At 25.5% G+C, this 26,681-nt stretch overlaps 1 protein-coding gene across 1 annotated transcript; it reads left to right on the forward strand.

Moving 5' to 3' along the window:
* The first annotated feature begins 515 nt into the window (after positions 1-515).
* On the forward strand, positions 516-25,363 carry LOC127280499 (neprilysin-1-like). The gene is made up of 17 exons (XM_051303523.1): positions 516-729; positions 5,362-5,581; positions 7,752-7,859; positions 17,590-17,804; positions 19,806-19,901; positions 20,156-20,287; positions 20,609-20,707; positions 21,247-21,425; positions 21,700-21,886; positions 22,607-22,783; positions 22,880-22,980; positions 23,083-23,138; positions 23,218-23,382; positions 23,796-23,929; positions 24,091-24,249; positions 24,379-24,455; positions 25,087-25,363. The coding sequence occupies exons 1-17, from the start codon at positions 523-525 to the stop codon at positions 25,184-25,186; spliced, it is 2,412 nt and encodes an 803-aa protein (XP_051159480.1). The 5' UTR covers positions 516-522; the 3' UTR covers positions 25,187-25,363.
* Positions 25,364-26,681: the final 1,318 nt, after the last annotated feature.

A 26,681-nucleotide genomic window follows, 5' to 3' on the forward strand; every position in this document is an offset into this window, starting at 1 on the left:
AGCAAAAAAGCCAAAGAGAGAAAAGAGACAGGAAACAACAACAACAACAAAAAAAAAAGAAATGTTCAAAATCGAGTCAAAAAAATTCAATGGTGAGGGAAATTTTTGCAAAAGCTGAGCGTAGTCGATTAAAGCTGGACGGCACGCATTTTGTGAACAAGACTAAGGTGAAAAAGGCTGTCGTGATTGAGGCCGAAATTTCGGGGTCACCCGGCAAATGTGGCTCTGTGTACATTGAACCAGGGTTACGGCGGTGGGCGTCGGGCCCGTGGTGGTGGGGTCCGCTCACGTGGCGACAGAACTGTCCGATTGCCACTAAGTCCACGCACTCTGTGTGCTCCGGGCAGTGGATCAACATCAGGGGCCGGCACCCAAGCCCCAAATGCTGCTACTGCACAACAACAGCAACAACAACAACAACCACAACAGTCAACGTCATCGGGGCCACGTGATCAAAATGCAAATTCAACGACAAATTCCGTGTCAGGTGGTGATGATGTCGCGGCACCTCCCGACGAGCCAATGCTCAATAATGTCGAGAGGAATGAACAATCAGGAGCATGGGTCTGTTGTATGCCATGTCTCTGGCTACGACAAAGTAAAGCCGTACACAAGGCCCTACTTACTTTCGCCATGCTTCTTGTCACCAGCCTCTTGGTTACGAGTCCCGTACTTTTTCTCATCACCACATTACCGGAAGGCGATCAGACGCTCGAATGTGGTCTACTCGTAAGTTAATTTAGAAAAAAAAATTTATTTTCTTCAATATAGTTGATTTTGACATGATAATTCTTCACTTTGATAAGTTTTTCGCTTTTTTTCTCCTAAATTGTGAGGGATATTTTGAAAATGTTTGTTGTCATTCTGCTACATAATGTCTAAACTGCATGCCTTGACTATTATTTTTTGATTTAACAAAAAAAAATTAAGGTAGATTTCTACCTTACCGACAAGCATATTATAGTTATTTAATACAGTAACTAATGGTAATTAATTAAAAAATTTTTTGTCTTTCTACTACTTAGTATCAAAAGTAAATTCCTCCGCTATTATTATTGATTTTTTCAAAAAAAAAAAAATCAAGATTGATTTCTACCTTACCAACAAGTAGAATAATAATAGTTTGATGTCAGTAAATATCGGTAAATAGGCTCAAATTATTTTTCATTCTGCTATTTGATGCCTTAGTTAAATGCCACCGCTATTCCTTTTTGGATTTGACAAAAAAAATTGACATAGATTTCTAACTTACCGACAAGCATATAATAGTTGTTTGATATAGTAACTATTGGTAATTTAAAATTTTTTTGTCTATCTACTACTTAGTGTCAAAACTAAATTCCTCCGCTATTATTAATGGTTTTTACAAAAAAAAATCAAGATTGATTTCTACCTTACCGACAAGTAGAATAATAATAGTTTGATGTCAGTAAATATCGGTAAATAATCTAAAACTATTTTTCATTCAGCTATTTGATGCCTTAGTTAAATGCCTCCGCTATTACTTCTTACATTTGACAAAAGAAAAATTAAAATAGATTTCTACCTTACCGACAAGTAGAATAATAGTCGTTTGATAAAAGTAAATATCGTTAAATAAGCTCAAACTATTTTTCAGTCGGTTATTTAATACCTTTGTTAAATGCCTCCGCTTTTACTTTTTGGATTTGACAAAAAAAATTGAGATAGATTTCTAACTTACCGACAAACATATAATAGTTGTTTGATACAGTAACTATTGGTTATTAATTTAAAATTTTTTTGTCTTTCTACTACTTAGTATCAATATTAAATTCCTCCGCTATTATTATTGATTTTTACTAAAAAAAATCAAGATTGATTTCTACTTTACCGACAAGTAGAATAATAATAGTTTGATGTCAGTAAATATCGGTAAATAATCTAAAACTATTTTTCATTCAGCTATTTGATGCCTTAGTTAAATGCCTCCGCTATTACTTTTTACATTTGACAAAAAAAAATTAAAATACATTTCTACCTTACCGACAAGTAGAATAATAGTCGTTTGATAAAAGTAAATATCGGTAAATAAGCTCGAAACTATTTTTCAGTCGGTTATTTAATACCTTTGTTAAATGCCTCCGCTTTTACTTGTTGGATTTTGACGAAAAAATTAAAATAGATTTCTACCTTACCGACAAACCGAATAATAGTCGTTTAATATTAGAAAATATCGATGAATTAGTTCAAATTTTCCTGTCTTTTTACTACTTAGTATCAATATTAAATGCCTCCACTATTACTTTTGGAATTAACCATAAAAATTTTTTAATAAATTTCTGTTTTACCGACAAATATCTTATTTGCCCCTTTTTCAACACATTATACTTTCAAAAATTATTATACAATTTAAATATTTAATTACACTAAATTCCTTAACTTATTATTGGATTATAGAAAAACAAAATAAAATTATGTAGATTTCTACATTATCGATAATCGAAATTGTAGATTACTGTTTCTTTTCGCATCAAAAAAAGAAAAATTGATGAAAAAAAATTAGTTTTTAGAAAACTAAATCGTAAAAAAATTTAAAAAAAGTAGTACAAACAAAATTTATAATCAAATAAACGTGTATAATAACAAAATTCTAAAAATACATAACCTAAAAAAAAATTCCTTCCTCTGCATTAGCGCACGTTTCTATTGAATTTTGCCAATGATTTATTGAAATACTGTTTTTTTCCGGTAGGCAATAAGAGAGCAAAAATGTATGAAATTTATTTTTTTACCCTCTTTTCTTAATAGTCCTCTTATTTTTTTTTAGAGATAGATAAACGTCTCAAGTTTTTGGCAAAAGATTTGCTGAAAAAGAAAAATTCGACAAAATTGGCTAAGGCTTTTTTTTTGCCCTGTCTGTATGTGTATCCTATGACGTTGCGTCATTTTAAAGTCGCAGTAAATGTACTATTGACACAAAGTTTATTGGCTTGCTACCAGTTTTTTATTATCCGATTTATATATAAAGCCACTTTTATATTATCTGATCGCAATACCTGCCAAATGCGGATAATTTTTCAAGCCCTTTTAAAATCGACAGTCATTTCACAGTTCTATATAAATATAGATATATATTTCAAAAAAAATTTTGCTAAAAAATTTTCTTTTTAAAGTTCTTTAAATATAGTTTTTACTTTTATGCAAATGCTGTTTTTTTTTGGTACAAATTTTTTTAAAATAAAATTTTTTCGTTTGGTAGAAAAAAATATTTTATCGAGAACAGAAAATAAAAATCGTAATTGTTGGAAATTATTATTATTATTATTTTTTTTTTAAATCTTGTCTAAAATTGCGTGAATAATTGTAAAGTATCTGTTGTGGCAATGCACGTGCAAAACGTTACAGAAGCCATATCACAAGGTAAGGTTTCGAGGCTAATGTCAACCTTACCTTGGGTCAAGGCTTAATCCTTCAACCTGACCTTTATTCCAATTTCTTGACAAAAAAAAAAAAAAAAAAAAAAAAAATAGAAAAAAAAAATTCAAACCATTAATTTGTGTGTAAATGATAAAAAATTTTGATCACGTCGTGTGAAATTACTGTACAAATAGTCGTCGGGAATGTGATACAAAAAAAAACGCGATTTTTCTACTTCGATATTTCGTGTGAAAACATAAAAAAAATAATAATAAATAATAAATAAAAAATAATAAATATTAAATAATATAATTATAAAAAAATAACTTTTAATTGCTCTTAATTTCTGTCATCAAAAATACCCTAGAAAATCCCCATTAAATTTTACAGAAAAAAATTTTTTTAATTAAAAAAATTAGTTAAAATTTTTATCATAAAAAAATGATGGTAATTATATTATTAATTAAAGTATTATTAATTAATTATGTTACTACAAAATTTAATTATTATTATAAATTAATTATTATTTAAATATGTTTCCAATTTATTTTTTTAAATAAAAATTTATTTGTTCTTAATTATTATTATTATTATTATTTTTTTAATATTAATTAATTTAAACAAAACTTTAATTTAAATTTCATACAAAATAAATATCATTTTATTTATAAAAAATTATTATTTTTTGTATCAAAATAATTTTAAATTAATTATAATTAAATTTTATAACTTTTCTCTAAAATTGTGAATTGAATTTGTTCTTGAATTCTTTCGGTTGTGATTTTGTTTTGTTTTTTTTTCTTTTTTATTTCACTACACCGCGCAAAGTGTACGTGAAAATAATCATTTTAGATTTCGAGTGAAATGACCAGAAAATTGTCGCTTTTGTAGCACGTTCGCGTAATTTGTCGGAAACGTTTCTCTCTTCAACTATATTGGTGTATATATATATATATACAGATTGTGCAAAAAAAGGAGGGTTTTAAATGAAATAAAATTAAAATTAGATTTCTTTATTCACTTCAGTGAATAATTTCAATCATATAAAATTTTTTTTTGAAAGGAAATCATCAATTTCTATTGTACTTTTTTTTAAAAAAAATTTTGCTATTCTTTTTTAATTTATTATTATTTTTATAAATTTATTATTTTTTAATAATTTATAATTACATTTAATTATTTTTATAAATTTATTATTTTTTAGTAATTTATTATTACATTTAATTATTTTTTAAAAAATTTTTTAGTTTAAAAAAAATTTTAATTTAAAAAAAAAAATTATTAGTTTTTTTTGTTACCTATGTTTTAAAAAATTTTATTAGTTTTTTAAAAATTTATTATTTTTTTAATTTTGTTTTTTTTTTTAAAAAAATTTATTATTTTTTAATTAATTTATTAATTTTTTTTTTAAATTTATTAAAAATTTTTTTCTAAAAACTAATCTTGAAACAATTTTAGAACATTTCAAAATGTATACTATCAACCATAAATTATAAAGACAGATTCTCGATAATTTCAACACTTTCACCCAAAAACTCTGTTAATTGTATTTAACTCTTCCAAGATTTAGCGAAAGTTCGTAAAGTGAGATTGAAATAATAAACTTTCGTGTAAATATTTTAAATTTGAGAATTGTTTTTTTTTAGAGAAATACAATTTTTTTTTTAATAGAATTTTAAAATTTTAATTCTATTTATTTATATATTTATAAAATATACTGGACTTAATAACTAAAAAAAAAAAAATATCAAAAAACCTTTTAAAAAATTATTTTTAAAAACTATAAATAAAAAATATTTTTTAAAAAGTATTTAAAAAATATTATTGATAAAAAATATTTTTAAAAATATTTAAAAAATATTATTATTACTTTATTAGAAAAAAAAAATAAAAAAAAAAATTCACCAAGATCAGTAGATTGTTTGAAAAATAGTTTTGCAATTTTTTTTAATTTTAATTTTTTTTTTTTGGTTTTTGTTTTAGGACGATGCATGCATCAGAGAAAGAGACGGTCCTGAGGGAGTCTGCGAGACAAAGGCATGTTACGAAGCATCTCTCAAAATTATGTCATCCATGAAAAGAGGCGTGGATCCTTGTAAGGATTTTTATCAATTTGCTTGTGGCGGATATCGCGATCGACAGCCTTATCAGCCAACTTCAAATTTCAACACATTACAAGCTCAAGTTGATCAGCAACTCGAACGTAAATATTCCATTATTTTTCAATTACATTATTTTTCCATTTAATTATTCACAAAATTATTACTATATATAGAACTAAACCTATAAAAATTTTTAAAAAAATTTTTGATTCAAAAAATTTTTTTTTCTTTAAAAATTAAAAAATTATTTTTGAGTTAGACAAAATGTAAATACGTGGTCTTTCAGACTCTCAAAAAAAGCATCGATTGATATATTTGAAATTTTTTTTTTGATTGTAAATAACAAAGTTATTGGCGTTTCAAAAATCAAAAAACCCGGTTTTTATAGATTTCGAAATTTTTTCTTAAATTTTCAATTTAGACAAAGTTCTAGGTATGTTAAAAATGCTTTTATTGGCATTTTTTAAAATCTATTATGATTAAATATAACAAAGTTATTAGCGTTTCAAAATTTTAAAAAACTCCAAAAACCGGATTTTTTCCATTTTAAGTGGTACATTTTTTAAAAAAATTTTTAATTTATCTTGACAGAGTTCTGGGTGTATTAAAAACACATCAATTAACCTATTTGAAATTTTTTTACAATTAAATATTACAAAGTTATTAGCGTTTGAAAATTCAAAAAAATTAAAAAAAACCGGATTTTTTTCATTTTAAGTGGTATATTTTTATAAAAAAATTTTTTTATTTATCTTCTCAGAATTCTGAGTATATTAAAATTGTATCAATTGGCCTTTTTGAGAATAGTTTACGATTAAATGTAACAATGTTATTAGCGTTTGAAAATTCAAAAATTCAAAAAACCCGATTTTTTACAGTTTTAATGCGTAATTTTTATTTTAAAAAAATTCCTCACATTTGTAAGAACATTATTGAATTAAATATTTTTATTTTTATTACTTTTATTTATTATTATTAATATTATTATTATTATTATTATTTAATATAAATATTTTTGAATAAAAATTGTGTTTCCTTTTATTCAAAAATTTGTTTAAAAAAAGTAAAAAAAAAATATATTTTTCAAATTTAGATGAGAAATATTTTTACATCAGTAAATTTATCATTGCATACACATATTTCTCGCTTTTTAGACTATTAAAAAAAATTATGTTTTTTTCATTTATTTATTTTTTTTTGCTTAATTTAACTTGGCAAACGGTAAAGAAGCCCTATACAGAAGTCGGAATTTACGTAAGAAAAAAACGGGTTACATATACGTTTTCTCCAAACCAAGTTGATTAATCTGTTAAAGCTTTCGAATAGGTCAAGTTCGTCTTAAACCCAACTCTTTTTCTCTCTCACTCATACGACGAAAATTATTATGACGATGACTGTTCATTATAGATTTTTGAAAAATTCAACCCAACCCCCTTCCAACCATCAAAAATTAAAAAAAAAAAAAAAAAAAAAATTTTTTTTATATTCCATTCACCGTTGAAAGTAACTTTTTTAATTAAAAAACTTTCAAGGAAAAGATGTTAAAACTAAGGAGAGAGAGAGAGAGAAAATTTAAATTAATTCGTTTCTTTAAATATTACGGACAAAAAATAATTGTTAATATAAAATAATATAATAATTTCAATTTCCCAATTAATAATTTTTTATTTTTTTATATTTTTTCAAATTATTATTCTTTAAAATTGATTATACTCGAGTGTTGTTTAACTTTTTTTTTATCTGCAATGTAATGTTAAAAAAAAAAGAAAAATTCCACTCTACTATATGAAATTTTTTTTTGTAAAAGAACATAAGATAAATCTGTTGTGAATTTTTGAAATTCCCAACGTATATAATGTCATTTCAGGCATCAAGAGAATTCGCTAAATTAATAACGTGCTTGAAATTTTATGCACCTGAGAAATTTTAAGAATTATGTTAAAAATTAAAATACAATTTTTTTCCCTACATATTTCCTTTTTTTCTCTCTCTCTCTAAAGTACATAATACTGTGATTAAATTATAATTTAGAAATTATATATTTAAAGTCACGAATAACTAATTAAAAAAAAAATTTAATTAATAATTTAAATAATTTTTTCTTTATTACAATAGTGATTACAAATTCGACGTTTTTTAATTACTCTAGTAAAAATTATATTAAAAAAAATAATAAACTAACTGTGTAATTTATTTAAAATAAAATAGAAAATTAATGAAAAATTTTATTGTACGAATTAATAATTTTTTTTTAATAAATTTATATTTCAGATATGCTGACAAATAAATCTGGTAAAATGACTGGGGTTTTTACAAAAGTGGGTCGTTTCTATAAAACTTGTCTCGAATTTGGGGAAAAGCCTGTAAACTTTACTCCCGGTAAGTTAAATATCATTTACTTTATATTTGTCTTTGCATAAGTACTTTTTCTTTAGCTTCGGGGAAATTAAAAAAAAAAACTTTTTTCCATTATACAAATATGTTTAAATATTCTAGAAAAAACAATTGAAATTTTTTTAAAAAAAAGAAAAAAATTTTATTTAAAAACTAAAAATATTCAAAAAATTATGATTTTCAAATTTTTTTTGATTTTTGAAAGGTCAAAAGGTAATTTTTTTTATGTGAGTTACAAATTTACAAAAGTTATACAAAGTTTTTTTTAAATCGAAAAATTTTGAAAAAAGTTTTTCAAAAAGTTTATTATATTTTGTGTCATAAAATGTTCGCAAACAAGTCAACAGATGTGGTTTTAAGACGTCTAGAACTTGGTTAGAATATATATCTCAAAAGTTTAATATTAAACTTTCAAATTTAAATTAGTGAAAAAGATGTGTTTTTAAAATTTTTTTTTTTTATTTTTGAAACGTCAATAACACGGTAATATTTGATAGAAAAATGTTCGCAAATAGTTAAATTGATTTGTTTTTTAGTACTATATAACTCTATCACGATAGTTTAAAAATTAAACGAGGAATTTTGAAAAAAGTCCCGATTTTTTCAAAATTCAAATTATTGAAAAAATTATAAATTTAGATTAAAAATTTAGTCAATGTCATCTTCGAAAAATCACTAAAATGAAAAAAAATTATTTATAGCACAACTTAATGAAAAAAAATGGACAACTCAAACTTTTTTTGAGGTTAACTTTACAATACACAAAATCACGACCAAATAGTAATTTATTTTGTTACTATACAAAGGTAGTAGCCGAATTTAGATTATTATTAAGCAGTTAAGTTCATTGTTATTCATCATTAATATAAAACAAACCTTTTTTTTTCTTCACAGCGATAACACAGTTTATCTCCTTTTTATTTTACCTTGCGTACAATAGTCACTAGAACAGGGTGCGGTAGTTGACGAGAATTATGAAAAAGTGAACACAGTGTTGCCAACTTATGAAAGAATTTGATAAATGTCCCTATATAAAAAACGAAATTGTATTTTAAAAAAATTCCATACGAAAATTTTGACATCAAAATATTAATATTTTTTCTCTAAATATAAGTAAAATCAGGAAATTAAAAGAATAGAAAATATCCTGTATCGAGAGAAACATGTTTCATTGCCAAGGGAATTTTTTTTTTATTATTATTTGTTTAGAAAAGAATCCAGCTTGTGATAAAAAATGGAAACTATCTTTATTTTTTATCGTATTTTTTTCTTCTTTTTTTGAATATACATATATATGTATACATACACACACACACAAGACCATAAACTTTTATACAAAGTGACATCAGGTCGAGAATGATTTATCGTGTCAGCGGCGCGACGGTGACCGAGATTGGCTTGGTTTCCGGCACAGTGAGAAAACGGAAGCGAGGATGGGACGGGGGGGGGGGTGGTATATGGATCGATTCAATGTCCGTATGTGACATCGATTTAATAAAACGGGCAACTACTCCTCCGAGAATAATTATCCTGAATCTATTTTTGCCAAAATGCACTCACACACATACACACAGACACAATTTCAGATTATAACCCAAAGTTTTAATAATAATGAACCAATTATGAAGCTTTATTCCAATAATAATAATATATACATATATACACCACAAAAGCTCTCATATATAATAACAAAACTCCCCACATTAAGCTTCATATTCAATATTGCAATGGTGCAATTAGTGAAGTATCCAATTAACAAATAACTTCATTTTAGTAATGTAAAACGGAGTTGAATAAAATTCCTCTCGGTTAAAAAATAAAAAAAAATACTTTTTTCAAATCATACTAACTGGAAAATATGTTGAAATTTTTTTTTTGGAGAAGCAGTAAATTTTAAAACAAAAAAAAATTTTTCTAAAAAAATGGGACAATTTATTTTTTGCTAAAAATAGTACACTTTGTGTGTAAATAAGATTTTACGAAGCTTCTTCTATTTTTTTAGTAAATTTTTCAAAAAAATTCTTTATTGACTTTTAATAAAAAAAAAAAAAATGTCACTGAGAAAAGTTATTTGACTTGAGATAAATTGTAAATCTATGTAAATAGAATTTGAAAAAATATTATTTTAAAAAATTTTCGTACTTTCTATATAACATTCTCTCTATTCACTATTAATCGAAAAAATGTCAAAGGGAAAAAGTTATTTCACATGATTGATATATATATATATATATATATATATATATATATATATATATATATATACTATACATTTATACAAATTAAAATTTTTGAAAAATAATACAAAAATTATTCTTCAAAAAAAATTTTGTTTAAATTTTAAATGAAGATGAATTTTTTTCAAACAATTTTTTTTCAGTTTAACTAGCATTTTGAAATTGTTAAAATAGGGCAAAAAAAACTCCTTTTGGTCAACTTTTGTTAAAATTGATTTACAGAAATAGAATTTTTTTGGCCTGTAATCAATTTTAATTTTTTGTAAAGTTTCATTAACGAATATTTTACAAATTAATTAACAATTTTTTTTAAATCATTTTTTTTATAATTTTCGAATTTTAATAATTTGTTCCTTACAATAAAAAAAGCGGCGTTTATTTATCTTTAAAAAAAACTTCTATTTTCTCGCATAGAATTCGGAATTTTTATTTTTTAAATATAAAATAATATATAAAAATGAGTATAATTATTAATTGGACCGAAAATGTGATTTAAATTAAGTGAAATGGCATTGTTTTCTAAAGAATTTTTATCGCAACCAACAGGTGCTAAAGAAAAAGGACTAAAATAATTAATGTCATATAAAAATTGCAAGTAATCAAAAAAGTAAATCATATTTTTCGCAGAAAAAAATTAAAGAAAGATAATTTAAAACATTTTTTGTGGTAGTAATAACAAAAATAACAACAATAATTATATAATAATAATAATAATACATTTAAAAATTTAAAGAAAAATTCTCAACATAACATGAACATTTATATATAAACCCTAATAATTCTGATAATAATGATAATAATAATAATAATATTAATAATAACCATTAATTAAGTTAAAAGATTTAATGCGACCATGACGTGTAGAGAAAATTTTTTAACCTAATAATTAAAGTCATTCAGTAGATTTTTATGTATATATTAAAATAATATAATTTGTCAAAAGCAAGGTTGCGAGTGCTTGAAGTTTTCAATCTCTTGTTTTTTTTCTTTTTTTAGTTGCACTAATCCCATGCGGTTAAGGGAAAAATATGATTTATGGAAATCTTTCATCGTCTACGTGAATTGCGTGAACTGATTTTTAATCTGACCTACTTCTTATAAGCTTGCATATATAATACACATACAAAGTTTTTTCGCCCTTTCAGATTTGAGTTAAAATAAGAAAGAGAGAAAAAAAAAATTATTATTAAGCGATACATTGAAAATTACAGTATTTTGATTATAAAACGACATTGAGGGATTTCGTGTTTTAGAAATATGCTACATACTCCCTTTGTGATAATCAGTTCTGTATATCATTTGTTTTCACAAAACATACATATGAATATACAATATATTGTATGTACATTTTATATATATATTATACACCTTTATATATGTATTTACACTTTATATTATACCCAGTTTTCGCTTGCGTAAACGCTTCTCTGTTGAATGCCATAATTGATCCAGATGTTTGAACATAAACACGATATAATCGAATGATATGCAAATTAACTATTTAACAGCATAAATAACCTTTTCGTATGTGCAAAATTCCGTATTAAAGATAATAGAATTTTTTTTTTAAATTTGGTTTGAATTTGTGTAAATATTTTTTTAAAATCTATTTTTATGATAAAAAAAAGAATAAATGAAATAGTAATTTTAACAAAAGTAAATTTTTCAGTTTCTTTTATTTTGAATATTTTCTAAATTATTGATTAATATAATTTCATTGAAAAAAAAAATTTATTTGACTCAAATAATCGGTTATTTAACTATTATCAAATAAATATTTACTTGAACCAAATAAATTTTATTTGAATTAAATAAACTGTATTTGAAACAATAATTTCTGTATTTGAAACAAATATCGATCTTAAATTATTAATTATTTGATACAAATAAATATTATTTACAAATATTTATTTACAAATAAATATTTATTTCATAATAGTCAAGTAACCGATTATTTTAATAAAATAATTTTTTTTTATACCAAAACTGATATATAATTACAGAATTAAACAAGGTCTTCATTATCAAAACATTTTCCTAAACCCAACATTTTAGATAAATTTAGAATTCTGAAAGTAATCGTCATTTTCGAATGTAATGAGAGAATTTGGTTTAACGTAATATCATGAATAAATTTTAACATAAATATAGTAAAACTTTCATAAAAAGAATTTAATTTCATTTATTTGAAGTACCAAAAATTTTGATATCTTTTGACTTAAGAAAAATTAGATTTGAGATTATTCTTTTTAAAAATTAATGTTTTTATAATAAATAAAAGTGGACAACTCAAATTTTTTTTGAGGTTAACTTTACAATACACAAAATCACGACCAAATAGTTATTTGTTTTGTTACTAGAAAAGTAGTAGCCGAATTTAGATTATTATTAAGCAGTTAAGCTCATTATTATTCATCATTAATATAAAACAAACCTTTTTTTTCTTCACTGCGATAACTTTTTTTTATCTCCTTTCAAAATTGAAATCCACCATGTCAGGATTATCTGGAAAAAATTAATTATTAACTTTAATTACTAATCAATAACTTTTATTTTTTTTAAATTTAATTACTGAAATATTTAATAGTTTACCTTGTGTACAATAGTGGCTAGAACAGGGTGCGGTAGTTGACGAGAATTATGACAAAGTGAACATAGTGTTGCCAACTTATGTCAGAATTCTATAAATGTCCCTATATATAGTAACTTTAGGAAATAATACCAACTAATCTCTGCACCACAACCGATTCAGTGACGAGATATTCTAATCTGTAATTGTAAAACGAGCCTAAATTGTAACCCATTTTGGATATCTCTACTATATTTTTATCAGTTGGAAAATTGTCAATCTATTAGGAAACTTATCCTTCTTTAAAAGTTTAGTGTTACTGATAATACATTCTGGGTCAAGAAAATGTTTGCTCCTACAACAAAATGTTGTATACAGTGACCAAAAGATATGAATCTATGATTCCTTATTTGATTCACGCATTCTGCATTTGAGGTGGAAATTTGAAATTTTGATCTTATTTTGTACTGATGACATTTGTGGAACTAAAAACCATCTTTAGAAGTTTATCACACAATTTTAATCCTGATTTTGATAAGTTTTAAGAAGATCTTCTGCAAAAGCTTTTGTTAAATTTTAATCTCAAAAGAATCTATCCGAGTTCCCAACCGCTATAACTATCGTGCCTCTTCTAACTCTATATACAACGGCTTCTTTAACCACTCTGACGAAAGTTTTCGACTGATGTTGAATTAGCTTTGATATGTAAGTTTTTATTTCAATCAAAATTTTTATTTACAAGTCAATCAGTTTCTTAAATTCTTTCCGAATTTTAAGAGGATTGAGCAAACTTCCAAAGAATTTTCACCCACTTTCAATGTTCAGTCTTTAGAGTTTTTTTTTAAAGTCTTTTGGGTCCTAAAAATTACCAAAAACGGTTATTACCGATTTTAGTAAATTCTTCAAAATCCTTTCTAGATTTTTATAATCTGTAATTTTTAACTGTTTTTTCGATTTGCTGATTACAAATTTAAAATTCAAATTAAATACAATTTGTACAATTCTTGTCTAGGTCAATGATTATGAATGCAAAAAAATGATTTGTCACATATCTCATGTTCTCGCGTTTTTTAATGTATCGTTGATCATAATTTTTGAGGATAGGAAAAAAATTTTGGCACATGTTTCTGTTTTTAAAGCAAAGCTGAAAATTATTGTTTTTTTCCTTGGTTTGAAATTTGAAGAATAGAATTCTAAATATAACTGGAATTAAAGTTCTCAAAATATTATACAAAAAAAATGATCAACGAAGAATTTTTCTTTCGCGTGCATTAAAGAAAAACATTTCTTTTTTTTCTCTTTAATTGAAACTTTTTTCCAACACACAAACTTGGGTTCATCGAGTCGCGTGAGATAGTGTTTCTTACAAATTATCTAGGAATATCAAGGACGACAAAATTATCGATCCCCATGCTAAAAATACATATATCCCACGACGAGTTTATCGCTCCAATGAGAGTACACTCACTTCGATTTGCATTTCTATATTGATATTCGGATTTTCTCATTTCCTCGTTGAAAAAAAAGATGAGAAATGATGAGAGTAAAGTGGAATATTATTGGTATTGAGGTCGTACACGATATCAAACTATATCGTTTTTTTTTTAAATTCTGAAATAACTGCGAAGTAGTTTTTATCTTTTTAATATGCATTTTTCTTTTTATTGATAGATTATTATTAGTATCAGTATCATACTCAAAATATTGCTGCATTCTTTACACGATCTGGTTCACTTACATATGCTAGTTTATTGTTAAATGGGCATAGCTCCATGTACGCTTATCGAATTTCGATTTCAACTCCAATTTCAATTCAAAATGTATTCCGTGTCAAGGGCAAATTCATTAGAAATTGCTTTTATGTTTGTTCGGCATAAATTATATCGAATAGCCTTTTTTGATTAATGCTTTTATAATACGATCATCACAAACTCAAAGGAAATATTTATTGTGGAATTCACAATCTGGACCACTGAGAAAAAAATTATTTAGATTAACAATCTGTTAACTACTAACAAATAAATATATCTGATAAGTAAATATTTATTTAATAACAGTTAAGTAACTGATAAATTAAACGAAACAAATAAATATATCTGATAAGTAAATATTTATTTAATAACAGTTAAGTAACTGATAAATTAAACCAAACAAATTTTTTTTAATGTGAGAAGTTGAGGAAAATTTTTTATTTTTATTGACACACGATTCTGCAGTCATCAAGAAATGTAAAAGAATATATAACGACGAACATAAAATTTGAAATAAAAAATATAAACTTCTAATAAAAATATAATCAAGAGATCGTAAGATTATAATAAAAATGTTCAAGGTAAAAGCTTAGCCTAGATACTTCTAAATGGAATTTGTAATACAACAATATTGTGATTCATAAAAAAAATGGTGACGATAAAAATTTTTAAAAATTAAAGTAGCAATAAAGATTTTTTTCTTTCAGCAAAAAAGAAAGAGAGAGTGGAAGAAAAATGAAAACGACGACATAAAACTTTGTAATCTGATCCACATTGCGGATAAACACCATTTGATTTAAGGACTGAGTATTTAAGATATAGTTTTTTTAAAGCTTTTTATTTTTTAATGTAACTACCATTTGATAATGTAGTTGTTAATGGATCGTTAAAAACCGCATCAGAAATTTAATGAAAAAGTATTTTTAATTTTAGTATTTGTTAATTAGATATTAATCGATTTACTGAAGATTTAATGGATGATATTTAACAAAGAGTACAGAAGCTGTAGAGTTTTGGAATGAAGAAGAAGGTGAGGATCAACGATAGTGATCAGAGTTGCCAAAGTTCTCGGCGAACTTCATGATGAGTTAAGTCCAGACATTAGAAACACAAGACTCGAAGGAGCAAGACCAGCTAAAAAAGAAGTCGTCCTGATTAAGATCGTAGGTTTCAACAAGGTTTTCACTTTTAAAATTATTAATCCAGGAAGAAGAAGAACTCCATTAAACGCTGGAAAAACATGTCGAAAAGCTAGAAAACTGATAATCCTAGGACCCAACCGACGAGGAATGAAGCTTGCAGTTGTAGTCACCAACCAAGAAAAGACTGTAAAGATTAGGAAGCCTTAAAATTGGTTTTATGTCTTGCCTAATCAGAAGAGGAGTAATAGTCATCATCACTGCCAGGGGTATGGCAACACCGAAAGGGATTGTAATGGAAGTCGTAAGTGGACATGCTGATTAAATTCCACAGAGAATTCAATCCAGGCGTCAGTCTCATTAGAGATGTAGGCGAGAGAGTTGCAATAAACGGAGACTTCTTGATTAAAATTGGAGACGACTCCCAAAGAGGAAGCTTTCATTTCTGAGGTCACCAAAAGAGTTCTAGGGTTTGTTAAAATAGTCGGTGGATCGAAAACTAACATTTGAAATTCCCAACTCGGATTACTTTACCCAGGAAGAAAAAGAAGTCCTACAGTTGCTGGTGGAACTTTGGGACAAGCCAAAAATGTGTTAATCCTAAGGCGAAACCGTCTAGGGATGAAGCTCGCAGTTGTAGTCACCGACCAAGAAGAAGCGGAAAGGCTGAAAAAAAAATAGGAAGCATTAGAATTAGTTTTGTGTTGCGATTTAGTCTCACTAAAGAAAAAGGAAGAAACGGAGACTTCCTGATTAAAATTGAGACTCCCAACAAGGCCAAAAACCTGGTTAATTCTAAGACACAACGTCTAGGGATGAAGCTCGTAGTTGTAGTCACCGACCAAGAAGAGGCGGACAGCCTGGAGAAATTAGAATGCATTAAAATTAATTTAGTGTTGCGATTTAGTTTCACTAGAGAAAAATACAACAAACGGAGACTTCCTGATTAAAATTGGAGATGAATCCCAAACAAGGCCAAAAACCTGTTAATCCTAAGGTACAACCGAAGTTATAGTAACCGACCAAGAAGAAGCGGACTTTAGTACCTGGAGTAGGTCCACACAGAAAGGGATTGTAATCAAAATCTCATGACAAAGTTTTGGGTATAAATTGGACAAAAGAACTAAATCTATAGTTGTAAGAACAAAACCTACAGCAATCGGAGACTTACTGATTAAAATCGGAGACGACTACCAGTAAGAAGGCTTTAACTCCTAATGTCACCAAAACGTTGGGAATTATGATAGTTGGTGTTTTGAAAAGTCATATTTGAAAACCGCGATTTGGATTAATTAATAAAAAATCTTAATCAGAAATCCTTTGCATCATCAAAAGACGGAAAGAAATTTAAAAATGGAAAAATAGATTCCCTTACAAAATTGATATATCACTACTTGTATTTTCTTCTTGAAAATGAAGCTCTCTATTTTACTTACAATATATATATTTCCGTTTAATACTTGTTTTATGTATATTTATTTAATGTTATGCGCGCTTTAGTTATAAATACTTTTAAAGAAGAGTCATAATTTTTAGTGTTCGCCAAAAACTATAAGAAAGTGTATCATTGGTCTTTGAATGGAATGATGTCAAGGACAAGGTTAATTGCGGAAAACTTTTCGCTATTTATATATATGTGTATACCAGAAAGAAAGGTCGCCGATAACTACCCACTTTTCCCATCTAAAAAGGAGATCAGCCCGCACCTACCCTATTATTTTGTCGTGTAATGACATATAATGAGGCTGATCATTATATTCAGATAGAGGCGATGGTATTTAAGTTCTAAATTATAACTTCAGTCTTCACAGCTTCAAAAAAGAAAAAAATTGACAAAAAAATTTTTTAAAAATTGAAAATTATTTTTAGTAAACTATAAATGTGGAAAATGCATTAGCTACAAAAATAGAATTTTTGTGTGTTCCTTTTTCTTTTTATTCACCAGGTTACATTTTTTTTATTTACTTAGAAAAGTAAACCAACTGTGTAACGAGTGTTTTTTTCTCTTCTTTCTTGCAGTCTATCGATTACTAAATAAGTTAGGAGGCTATTTGTCACCGAGTAGTTCAGCTCCAGGAGATATAACTCCTTTAGTTGCAGCACTTTTGAAAATGAATGGAGCTCCTCTTTTTGATTTCTACATTGACACGGACCTTCAAGATTCAACGAAATTTGCCGTTTTTTTGGATTTGCCCATTGAATATCAGATTAATTCATTTTTTCAACGAAATCTGGTGAGTGAAATTCACTGTTAAAAAAAAAGAAAATTTACAAATTTTTTTTTTATTTTAAGTCAAAATTTAAAATTTAATTTTTATTATTATTTGTCACTAAAAAGCTTCTAATTTTCTTAATTAAATAAGGTCTTCATTATCAAAACATTTTCCTAAACCCAACATTTCAGATAAATTTGGAATTCTGAAAGTAATCGTCATTTCCCAATGTAATGAGAGAATTTGGCTTAACGTAATATCATGAATAAATTTTAACATAAATATAGTAAAACTTTCATAAAGAGAATTTAATTTCATTTATATGAAGTTCCAAAAATTTTGATATCTTTTGATTTAAGAAAAATTAGATTTGAGATTATTCTTTTGAAAACTTAATGTTTTTATAATGAATAAAAGTGGACAACTCAATTTTTTTTGAGGTTAACTTTACAATACAAAAAATCACGACCAAATAGTAATTTGTTTTGTTACTAGAAAAGTAGTAGCCGAATTTAGATTATTATTAAGCAGTTAAGCTCATTGTTATTCATCATTAATATAAAACAAACCTTTTTTTCTTCACTGCTATAACTTTTTTTATATCCTTTCAAAATTGAAATCCACCATGTCAGGATTATCTGGAAAAAATTAATTATTAACTTTAATTACTGATCAATAACTTTTATTTTTTCTTAAATTTAATTAATGAAATATTTAATAGTTTACCTTACGTACAATAATCACTAGAACATGGTGCGGTAGTTGACGAGAATTATGACTTATGTCAAAATTTTATAAATGTCCCTATATATAGTAACTTTTGGAAATAATACCAACTAATCTCTGCACCACAACCGATGCAGTGACGAGATATATTCTAATCTGTAATTGTAAAACGAGCCTAAATTTTTAATTTTTATTATTATTTGTCATTGAAAAGCTTCTAGTTTTCTTAATTTTTTATTATGAATAATTAAGAAAGCTTTTTAGTGACAAATAATAATTAATGAATGAATGTAAAATCAAAGGAATTTAAAGTATATCTCTTAGATTGAAAAATCAGACCAAGGTTGAAAAGAGAGAAAGAGATTCCAAGGGCTGCCGGAAAATTATAAAGATCCACCATGTGTTGGTCCATTTGATATCTCTACAGTTTGCATGTTTTGGCGAGACGCCAACAAGTCCAGGGCTACCAAAATCCTTCCAATTCCCGCGCGCGACTTTTCTCATTCTTGGCTCCAGACTGTCTCGAGATGTCAGACATGTTTCATTTCTTGCAAATAGACTCTTCTCCCTATTCTTCTCTCCCCCATCCCTTTATATATATATATATATATCTATTATTCAATTTCTTTCACTTCCTTTTACTCTTATCGCTTTTTACAAAATCTGTTGATATTTCTTTTAATTATCTTTAAATAATTTTTTTTTTTTTATAAATTTTTTTAAATTAAATTTTGTTGAAAAAAATTATTGTGTAAAAATTTAATTTTTTAAAACATGATTTAATTAATTTTTTTTTCATAATTCTTAAAGGGAATAAAAATTATAAAAGTAATAAAAAAAATAATGATGATGATGAAAAAAACAACAAATGTTGTAATCTTTTGTCCTACAATTCATATTGCTTCCGTGTAACAAGCAATAATTTTTTTTATTTGCTTTTGCCGCTCGATACAAAAGAGAACACACATTTCGTTGAAATTGAATGTCATTCGTGTAACGAATAAAAGATTAATTTAAAATTCGTTATAAAATACTGATGGTTGAAATTTTCAATTTACGGAAAAAAAATATCAGATAAAATTTACTAAAAAAAAGTTTTTAATCATTTTTGAAATATTCAAATACATTTTTTTTTATTTACTAAGAAAATATTATTTTTTATTCATTAGGGAAAAAAAGAAAGAAATGTGTAAAAAAAATATCGTTAAGCACAATTTTTCAAAAAATTTATTGAAAAAAAATTCTCCCCTATATTTTTAATTGATTTTATTTGTATTTAATCTTAGTATTTTGTAGGACAGCGTATCGAGACAATTGAAGGGATTCAATTTTGTCGAAAATCGTAGCAAAAGATCTACTTCAGCAGAAAGTAGAGCCTATACAATTATTAAGGTGAATAATATTTTTTTAAATAATAAATTTTAATAAAATTTTTTTATTTAAATAAATATATATAGGTATAATTTAAATCAAAAATAAAAATTTTATTTTACATTTGAATTAAAAGAATTTTTTTTTATATATTTATAACTTTATTTTTTTAAGAATTTGATTATTTAATATTGTTTACAAAAGCGCAAGCAAATTTTTTTTTTTTAATTTTATTTTATTAACGGAGAAAAAAAATTATTTTTCTATTCATTTAGAACAGGAAAGAAGAAGCTAGAATACGTAAAATTCAGAAAATAGTAGAAAGGCTGATACCAATCGATATGGATCCTCAAGCGCGATCATTAGAGGCAGATCAATTAATACAATTTTGCTTAGCTCTGCACAAGGTAATTAATAAAAAAAAATTTTATTAATTTAATTTTAAACTTTTTTTTTAAACTAGCGCTGCTATATTTTAAATTGCCGCCAATATTAAAAAACGTTGCGCGCGCAACTTGTAAGGAGTGGGGATAGTGTCAATGAACATGCGCAGCGCTAGTTTACTTTTCTTTTTAAATTTAATTCCTTTTTTAATATTTTTTTTTTAATGAATATTATATTTCTTCTATTCTTCCTTTTTATTCGTGGGACAATTTAAAAATTTTTTCTTTTAAAAAAATTGTCAATTTATTATTATAATGCGAAATAATAAAATTTTTTTTTATTAGATCTATCCCAGGCACAAGGATTTGTACAATTGGATGGATATTGATCATAGGATTTATGTGCGCTACAATTTATCGTTTCTTCAGGAGAGCTTTGATTATGTACGAATATTTATTTTTAATGTAGTGTTAAAGAAAATGTTATTAAAAGTAGAGGTCGAAATAGAGGCGGTTTCATTGATTTATCTAAAATTTTAAAACATTATTTAAAATAATAGATAAATAAAATTTTAAAAATTAAAAGAATAATTAAAAATTTTTAAAAATCTAAAAAAAAATTTAAAAAATATTAAAAAATTTAAAAAATAAAAAAGAAAATACAAAAAAATTTAGAAAAGTAAAAGAAAATTTAAAAAAATTAAAAAGAAACAGCTGAAGTGAGAGTAATGCATTTTTATCAGCAATAATTTGTGCGGGCTTCATTGAAGGAGTGGGGATAGCGCTCTTCCCCCAACCAGAAGCGAGCGAGGAGTGGGGATGGCGTGTTCTCCCACTTCTTTCATGCGGCGTGCGCAGCCTTACTCTCTAACTTACGCATAAGAGAAAGGATAACAGTACAACGGCGCTAATTCGAATTCTATTTAAAAAAAAAATTTTGTCAAAATCAATGAAAAATTAAAAAAAAATTAATCTTTTGTTAGATAAGATGGGGAATTTTATTAAATGATACCATGGTTAATAATTCCACTGCCGATCAAAATATTCGAAATCGTGCCGATTATGAGACTGGAAGCGAAAATGAAAGTCTTTATTATGTCTACGTGACGGCGCCTCGTTATTTTCGAAGCTTGGGAAAATTACTAAATAAGTTTCCTAAACGGTAAGATAAAAAAAAAATCAATTGAACAAAGAAAATTATACACATCTTTCTATTTTTTTTTATATTTCCAAGAAAATTTATTATTCTACTTTTTTTTCAACCTTTAGAAAATTTTTTACAAATATTTTTTATAAAAATATATTTTTAATTAAATTTTCTTAATATTAAAATTTTTATTTAATAATAAAAAAATTAATTATATTTACGTAAATAAAAAATTGAATTTTTTTTTTTTTAATAAAAAGAAAAAAAATAATTTAAATGTCATTTTCAGGGTTATTCACAATGGCTTATTACTACTTTATTCGAGTGATACTCTTTACGATATAGTAAATGTAACTGCGAGTGAAAACTGGAACACTTCTTGCTACCATTTGACAAAAAACGTTTTCAGTGAAGCTGTGGGAGCACTTTATGTGCAACAGTACAAACCTCAATTTTTAGAAACACTAGCTAATAGGGTGAGCAATTTCCACCACCAAAAAAAAAAACATACATCCAGTTGGGAAAACTGACAATAATTTATTACATTTCAATAAAAACAATATAAATATATATATACAAAAATAATTTTCAGTAATAATTAATTTAAAAATATTTTTCACCTTAAAATTTATTTATTTAAAATTAACATTTTTATTATTTTATTTAATAAAATTGTAATTTACTAATTTATTAGATTGATTTATTTCAATTTATTTTTTTAAAAAATCGTATTTATTAATATATTTATTATTTTTTAGAGAAAATAAATAAAAAATTACTATTTTATTATTATTTTTATTTATTATTATTTTTTACTATTACTATTATTGCTATTACAATAATTATAATAATTATTAAATAATACATTACAATTCAATAAAAAACGAATGAAATAAAAAATATTAATTAAAGAACGTCCGAACTAGCGTCGTTTGAAGTTTGTTGTCCATTGTAGACTGAGTTGAAAGTCCTGCGCGCGTCGTTTGTCAGTGGTAGGGGAAAGCATTCCTATTGGTTACCCCCACCACTGACAAGCGACGCGCGCAGGACTTTCTACTCAGTCTACAATGGACAACAAACTTCAAACGATGCTAGTTCAGACTTTTTATTATTATTATTATTATTATTATTACTATTACTATCATTATTAGAATTATTATTACTCATTAATTAATTAAAAAAAAAAAAATTTTAAGGTGACAGCATTATTTGAAAGATTAAAGGAGACTTTAGCTACACGAATGTTAGTCATGTCCTGGTTGGATGACGACACAAGGACACAAGCTTTGCTCAAGTTACGTACCTTACGAGGAAAATTCCACGTATGGTCCGGTTTTTTTAATGATACTTTATTGGCTAGAAAAATGTCAGAGGTAAATATTTCCACTTTATATTAATTAAATTTATCTAAAAAAAAATATTTATTTAAAATTCAATTTTGAAAAAAATTTTTTTTTTTCTGTTATCAGGTTGTGATTGATCCGGATGATTTTTTTGCAACCCTCTTACGAAGATTCAAGCAAATTCGCACATTGGATAGTCAATGGTCCACTAAAAATGCAACTCAAAAGTAAATTTTTATAAAATCAGTTTTTTTTTTAATTTTCAATATTTTTTTTTATTTATTTAAACGGTTATTTTAATAATTAAATTTTTTTTTGTATATTTCTAGTTGGCAACATCAGTATTCTGTTAATGCCTATTACGAATCGTGGACTAATTCAATTGGTAAGAAAAATTGTTTTTTTTTAAATATTTAAAAATAAAATTGAAAAAAATTACTTAAAAAAATTATTTTTTAATTTAGTGATTCCTTTACCAATGATGGCTGCTTATTCTTGGTCATGGGAAGGTGGCCCAGCATTTGCCTCATATGCAACTCTAGGTTCAGTAATTGCCCATGAAATTCTTCATGCTTTTGATCTTCATCATAGACGTTTGCCATTGGATCCTGATTTGGATATTACATTTGGTAATCAAAATTTTTTTTTTTATAATTATATTTTGTATATTTATGCCTCTTTTTTTTATTTTTACATATGGCTATTTTGTTATCATTTTATTAAAATCATACTAGCGGAGTTTTCAAAAATCATTGAAATCCGTCGGAGCTGAAAATGAGAAACACTGCGCGCTCCTAAGTGGGGGAGCGTGATCTCCAATGAACATCACTGCCCCCTCCCTCTTTACTTGTTGCGCGCGCAGCGTTCTTAACCTAGAAATTAAAAACGCTCCAAAAAACAGTAATTTTTTTTCTATATTTAAAAAATTCACATTTTTAAATGTTTTTTTTCTTCTTAGTTTGAAATTTATTATTAGATTTCGAAAGAAACATTTTTTTTCTTTTTGTAAAAAAATAGTGACTTTTAAATTATTATCTTTCAGGTAATGAAAGATGGATTTGGATAACCCCCGAGTCATGGAGAAGACTAGAGGCGAGAATTGAGTGTGTCGCAAATTTATACGCAAGGAGCTTTTGGCGAAAGGTCAAGTTTTATGGAAACAGTGTTGATGTTCAGGTAATGCTTTTGAAATTTAAAATTTAAACTTGAAAAATTTTAAATTTAAATTCTCTTAAAAAAAAAAAAAAAATTAAACATTTAAACCAAGCGCAAATAATTTTAATTTTAAATATTGCGACAATTTTTTTTTCTTTTTTCATTAAACATTTATTTTTCAGTTTGATTGGAATGTGACGAGAAATGAAAATGTTGCCGACGTTGGGGCGTTACAAATTTCTTATCAAACTTGGCATACTTTAACAAATGGAAAAGATCGAAGTTTACCAGGATTGGAGGCCCTTCGTCCCAATCAACTTTTCTTTATAAGTGCCGCTCAAGTTAGTTTTTCCCTCAACTTTTTGCAAATATTTAAATCATTTCAATTTTTTTTTATTTATTTTATTATTTGTAATTTAAAAAAAAATTAAGTTTTCATGTTATATAATAAAAATAAAAAAAAATTTCAGACCTACTGTTCTAACATGACTGCCGAGGCCTACATTCTCTCTGTCGAACTTGATTATCACACACCTCAACCAGAGAGGTAAAACTAATTTCCCAATTTTTTTTTATCTTTTTAATTTAATTTTTTATTATTAATAAAATAAATAAATATTTATATAAAAAATTACCGACATAGAAATCTACATTACCGACTGATGGTAAAACAGGGAAATGAAAATATAAAAAAAATTACCGACATAGAAATCTACCTTACCGACTGATGGTAAAACAGTTTTACCATCAGTCGATAATGCAGATTTCTATGTCGGTAATTTTTTATATTTGCATTTTTCAATAATTTTTACCCTAATGATCACGAAGCACTCGCAAATGAAATTCGATTTTGTAAACGTGTATTATAAAGAAAAATATTTATTTCTTTTAATATTGATACAATTATAAGATAGAGTTTCTTTTATTACTTGGTAAAAAAAACTGCTATTTTGAGGATTAAAACTTAATTTAATACAACGTATCCCACGTATATTGGACCAGCATAATTCGCATTCCCTCTTACATTGGATTTTTTTTTCTTGAAATCCGATATACGTGGGTTTCACTGTATATTATAAAAAACAATTTTTTTTTAATTTTACAATTTTTTTTTTGAATTCAATTTCTGTAAATTAAATTTACAAAAAAAGTTTTTTGTTTTATATATAATTTTTCAGAGTGAATGGCATTATGATGAATTCATTTGCATTTACTGAAGCATTTCGTTGTCCTGTTGGTGCCAAAATGAATCCACCAAAGAAATGCTCGACCTGGTGACACAGAGAAAAATTGGGGAAATTTTTTTTCCAACGTGATGTGAATATTTTTTGTTATCAGCAGGTTTTTATCACTGCTTATATATATATTCTCTGAATTTAGAACACAAATTCAAATGACCGAACATCGTTTCATCAATCGACGAATTAATGGATTTAGTGCAAGAAAAATGAACTGGTAACTATTTTTCGCAGAGAAAAATTAAAAAAGAAAAATTGATTAAAATATTATACAAAAAAAAATTTTATTAATTGATATATCGAATTATTTTCAATATATCGAATTATTTTCAATATATCGAATTATTTTCAATATATCGAAATATTATTTCGAATATATCGATTTATTTTCGATGTATCGAAATATTATATCAAATTATTCTCGATATTTCGAAATATTATCTCGAATAAATCGAATTGTTTTCGATATATCGAAATATTGTCTCGAATATATCGAATGTATCGAATTGTTTTCGATATATCGAAATATTGTCTCGAATATATCGAATTGTTTTCGATATATCAAAATATTATCTCGAATATATCGTTTTATTTTCGATGTATCGAAATATTATCTCGAATATATCGAATTATAAATCGAAATATCGATCGTTTTACAAGGCGCGAAGTTTAAAAAAATTAAAATAACAAAAATATAAAATGTTACAGAAAAAAAACGAGGACAACATTCTGATTTTAAAAGGAACAAATAAATATCGTCAAGAATGTAAAAAAAAAACACCGATCGACCAGGAATATTTACCTCAAAAAAAAAGGGCTCACGTAAAATTATTATTGAACAAAAATGTGAATCGTTTGAAAGCTATACAATAAAATTAAACGAATATTTAAATACTAGAACTTTAGAAGAAAAAAAAATAAAAATCATAATTATAGAAAATTATCAAGCCGAATAAAAAAAACAATACAATAATTACATTAAAAATAAGAGGCAAAGAGAATATTATCTAGTATTATAAATTATTTACACAGAGCCTTAGACAAAAAAAAAATTCTAATTACCTTGTTATTAATTATATATAGTTAATAGTAGAAGAAACTAAAAAATAAAAAAAAAAAAAAAACAAAAACAAAGAATAATAGTAATGTGTTGTAAATCACGTATATATTTATAGGTTGGCCGATAAATTGACATTCACTATTTGAAAAAAAAAAATATATAAATATTTTTGAACTAGCAGTAAAAAAAACTACAATTATTAGCTGCTTTTAAGATCACTAAAAAAAAAAATATTCTATTTAGATTTATTTCAAAGAAAACATTTTTCTCTAGACTTTATATAGAGATCATAATAAAAAAATTAAAAAAAAAAAAAAAAAAAAAAAAAAAAAAAAAAAAAAAAACACCAAGCGAATTTTTACGACTATGTACAGATCAATATTTCTTACATAATTCAAAATCACACGTCCTATATACTTTATAAACAAAAAAAAAAGAAAGTACACAGGAAAGAGTTAACAAAAAAATTTATTGA

This window comes from Leptopilina boulardi, unplaced genomic scaffold, assembly GCF_019393585.1.
Source record: "Leptopilina boulardi isolate dan_hultmark-lab unplaced genomic scaffold, ZJU_Lbou_2.1 LbouV2_248, whole genome shotgun sequence".
Lineage (NCBI taxonomy): Eukaryota > Metazoa > Arthropoda > Insecta > Hymenoptera > Figitidae > Leptopilina > Leptopilina boulardi.